Genomic DNA, 3861 nt, shown 5'->3' on the forward strand with positions numbered 1-3861 from the left:
TATATATATACAGTACACAAAAACGTCATTTTGGATACGATTTTTTTAAAAAGTTGCAAATTATATTATCAGCTATATATGTCATCATATTTAGTTTTTTTTGTAATTGTTTCAAAATTTGAAAACGTATAGTTCATTTTCAATTCATTTCGAATTCAGACCTTCAGTGTGGTCTCAGATGTTTGGACCCACTTTATATGCTCCGCTAGTTCCAGGAACTAATGATATGTCAAGCTTTAAGTTTAATGGTGTGAGAGATTGAAGCCCTTACCTTGGGCGGTGTTTGTCTGACTGTGTCTGAGTCTGACCAGCGATGTTTGAGCTGAGAAGAGTTGGGCACACACTCACAGAATGTCTGCATCAAACAAACAAACANTGTGTGTGTGTATACAGCTTTTCTATACTTTCTATACTCCGTACTAGTTAAAAATGCTTATAAATCAGGTAAATCGTGCAATATAATGTTGTGCACAAGATTCTGTGATGGTTAGTTTCAGGATATAGGAAATCAAAATAGCCTAGATATACTGTAAAATCAATTAAACTTCTTTGCTACCTTGAGATGTATTTATTATATTGCATTATATTACTTTTTAAAAAAGCTTTGTATGTTTGTGTGTGCGTATGTGTGTTCTCTACATCATAAACCACGAAAAACAACAACAACATGCACTTGAATAAACTCAGCTGGCATGAGAATCATCCATTTGCTCTAATAAGGCCCCTTTAGTAACATAGTGCCTCTTATCTTGCAAACACATAAGGTCACATATACACTTTCATAAGCGACTCATCAGATTTTCTTTATAATGTCTCCGGCAATAACGGTGGACAATATTACATTAGCTTTCCGCTATATGGTAACAGAATCAGACCGCTGAAACATTAGGAAGGCCTGTCAGTGCTTTCTGTAAGATGGTCCTGTTTTCCAGTCACTCTTACAGATCTGCTTTGTTCAACCTTGATTGGTGCATGCTATTCCTAAAAAAACTGGCTGCCGTCACTCTAAAATAGAAATTTGGCTTTCTTAATTTTCTACCCTTCCCATTTAGCCACCTATAGACCCAACGTTTTATGATCAAATGTATTTCTAAATGATAAAATCCGATTTATGGTTTCAAATTTAGGTTTCAAATTGCCTGCAAATGAGGTTTCACGAAACTACTAAATATCTTCAGCTCATTCACAAGTTTGTGAAAGCAAAACATTGAATGCTGTTTACGCTTTCAAAAGTACAGTATAGCCCCAAGACATTATAGCTGTTACCATGAGAATAATGTGAACACTTTCCAATCTTTCTGCTGCTGTCATGATACATGCGTGGATAACGTTGGTTACGAAGAGAGAAAGAGATTGACTGCTTGTTAAGATAATTTAGAGGTAGAAGCTTTAAACACATTCTGTCCTCCGTTTCAGACTAAGCTTGAATTACACCGGATAGCTGTGAGAGGAAGAAAGAAAGAGACAGAGGAAGCGATGAAACAGTGCATTCAGGTGGACAACAGAGAGACTGAGGAGATCACACCACCAAACTAACTTCAGAGCATTCCGACAGCCAAAACATTGCTTTTTCAGAAGTACTAACGCTAAGAGAGACAAAAAGACAAATAACGAGAGAATGAGAGCGAAACAGAAAGAAAAAAAAATTGACTTTATGAGTTTGTGGTGCTCATATTGTTGCAGTTTTCACCCAATAGATGAAGTGAAAAAAATTATAGGACATAATGTTTTTTATTGTGTCTAGAAACAAAATCGCCTGTTTATCTGGCAGGAACAGGTGGCACATAATGTACACAGCGTTATAGCATTACAATTTATTATTATTACGTGATTACACCGCAATAATTAGAAATTAGACTTTGGCTTTGGCACTGTATACATAAAACTGCCTCGCTGATGGGCTTTCAAAATTATTGTTATACTATAAATTTTTCATAAACTGCAGACTCACATTCACTTCCACATGATTAGCCGAATACCTTTTATTTTAATCAGTTGATAAACTTAAAAATTTACTATTGAGGACATAATGAATTGGTTAAAAGTGACAGATATAATGTCCAAATGTTAAAATAAATTCAGTTTGACCATTACAGGAACACACCTAAACACGCATATATATATATATNAGTAAAAATTCCAGAATTTGTTAATTTCTCAGCTATAGAGCTCCTGACAACCAACCACATCTCCATACCTCTCCAACATCCATCTTTTGCATATGTCGCACAGACACTCAAAACTGCTGCACACTAACCCATCTCACTACTTCAGCATCATTGTTGTTTTACAGTCATAGACACACCTTGAGGTTTTCACCAATCTCAACTAGGGCCATGACAAAGAAACAAAATTGCACATCGCAGAGATATCCCACAGTGAGGAAGACAAATGGATTTTTCAACCAGTGCTCCTCTTGTATATATCTCCTATTCATACATAGGAGAGTTTCCTGTGAATAATGCATGTAATAACATAAGAATCAATAGCATCTGACCACGAAGATGAACTCTCTATCACTTGCTTTATCTTTCTATCTCTTCTCTCAATTTCATTTGCTCCGGCTCACCCTTCCTTCCTCTATCCTCTCTTTGTACCTGCGTATTCCAAGCGAAAGACTGGAAAGGTTTTGCCAACATGGACCCCAAAGGGATAGTAAAACCTGAAATCACCTACACTGTACGGTCCACACGAGAAACACTTATTAAACATACTAAATGATGTTTTAATTAAACTCTAAACATGCAAAGAAGTTTGACTGAGGGGTAAGTTTAAGGGATATCATTGGTTTTGTATAAAAACAACAGAATTTAGTGGAAAGTCTCCACCACAATCGAAAAAACAAATGTGTACGGCTGTGTGCTCCTTCAACTCCAATCCACCCCAAATGCTATCGGGTGTGAAGTGATGTCCATTAAAAATACGAGACAGAAGGGCAAGCCAAGGACAGCATACACAAACACACATAAGAAGATCCACCAGTGAGACACTGGAGTGCAATCGAGGCCACAGGCACAGGAACTGATGCAACCCGAGGGGTACAAATGTGTAAACTGGATTGTCCTGTTTTTTTTGCACTCGATTTATTTACTTTGGAAGAAAAAGAGAAAATCCTCACTCCGTTATATAGGGACTTATTCGACGGGAATCTATTAAAAAGCCTGTGGATTTTGGATCAATGCAAGGCATAGTTTTGTCCATACAAGACGCTGTTATTGGAAATACGTAAGAAATTATTGGAAAACTGTAAACACTATGAAAGCGGTGGGACAAAGAGAATTATAGGTGTGTGTGTGTGTGNNNNGCGGTTTCAAAATTGAGGTTAGCTTTGTGATCTTTAAACTGTTATGGCTCGAATTTTCCGTGGCAATTGCTGAATGACAGCTGGCCCCGAGCTGAACTGAGAGACTCAGACCTCACAAAGTACTCGCTAGACCGCAGCGGTGCATTCCAGCCCACTGAGATACCAATGATTTCCTGCTCATCGTATAATCACATCTAGTCATAATGCAGACAGTTAATGCTAATGACAATTTCACAAGGTCAGACGTAATATTTGCGAATGATACTGATATGATAAAGTAAACCAATTTGGACTGCAGCCCGCAACGGAACACTGGCTTGAGGTCCACCTCCTAGACATAATAACGTAATAGACAGCTGAATATAATTCAGAAATTTAGAAAACTGTTTTTTGATTGAGCTACTTGATTGAAACATAATGTTTCAAAATGAAAACATTGGGTTGAAGACAATAATAACAAAAAATATTTTCAGTTAGCTAGATTATGGCTGACTTGCTGAATGTCTTCTTCCTAGCCACCTCTTCACTTAAAAGGGAAATGAAATCCCATTATAATA

At 37.0% G+C, this 3861-nt stretch overlaps 1 protein-coding gene across 1 annotated transcript in view; it reads right to left on the reverse strand.

Moving 5' to 3' along the window:
• Nucleotides 1–3861, reverse strand: part of LOC122350671 (fibrinogen C domain-containing protein 1-like) — an 18908-nt gene that overhangs the window by 14469 nt on the left and 578 nt on the right. Inside the window, exon 2 of the mRNA XM_043247349.1 lies at nucleotides 272–355. Within this exon, the coding sequence (XP_043103284.1) occupies nucleotides 272–355 (84 nt within the window). The remainder of the gene's footprint in view (nucleotides 1–271; nucleotides 356–3861) is intronic.

Source organism: Puntigrus tetrazona, chromosome 8, assembly GCF_018831695.1.
Source record: "Puntigrus tetrazona isolate hp1 chromosome 8, ASM1883169v1, whole genome shotgun sequence".
Taxonomy (NCBI): domain Eukaryota; kingdom Metazoa; phylum Chordata; class Actinopteri; order Cypriniformes; family Cyprinidae; genus Puntigrus; species Puntigrus tetrazona.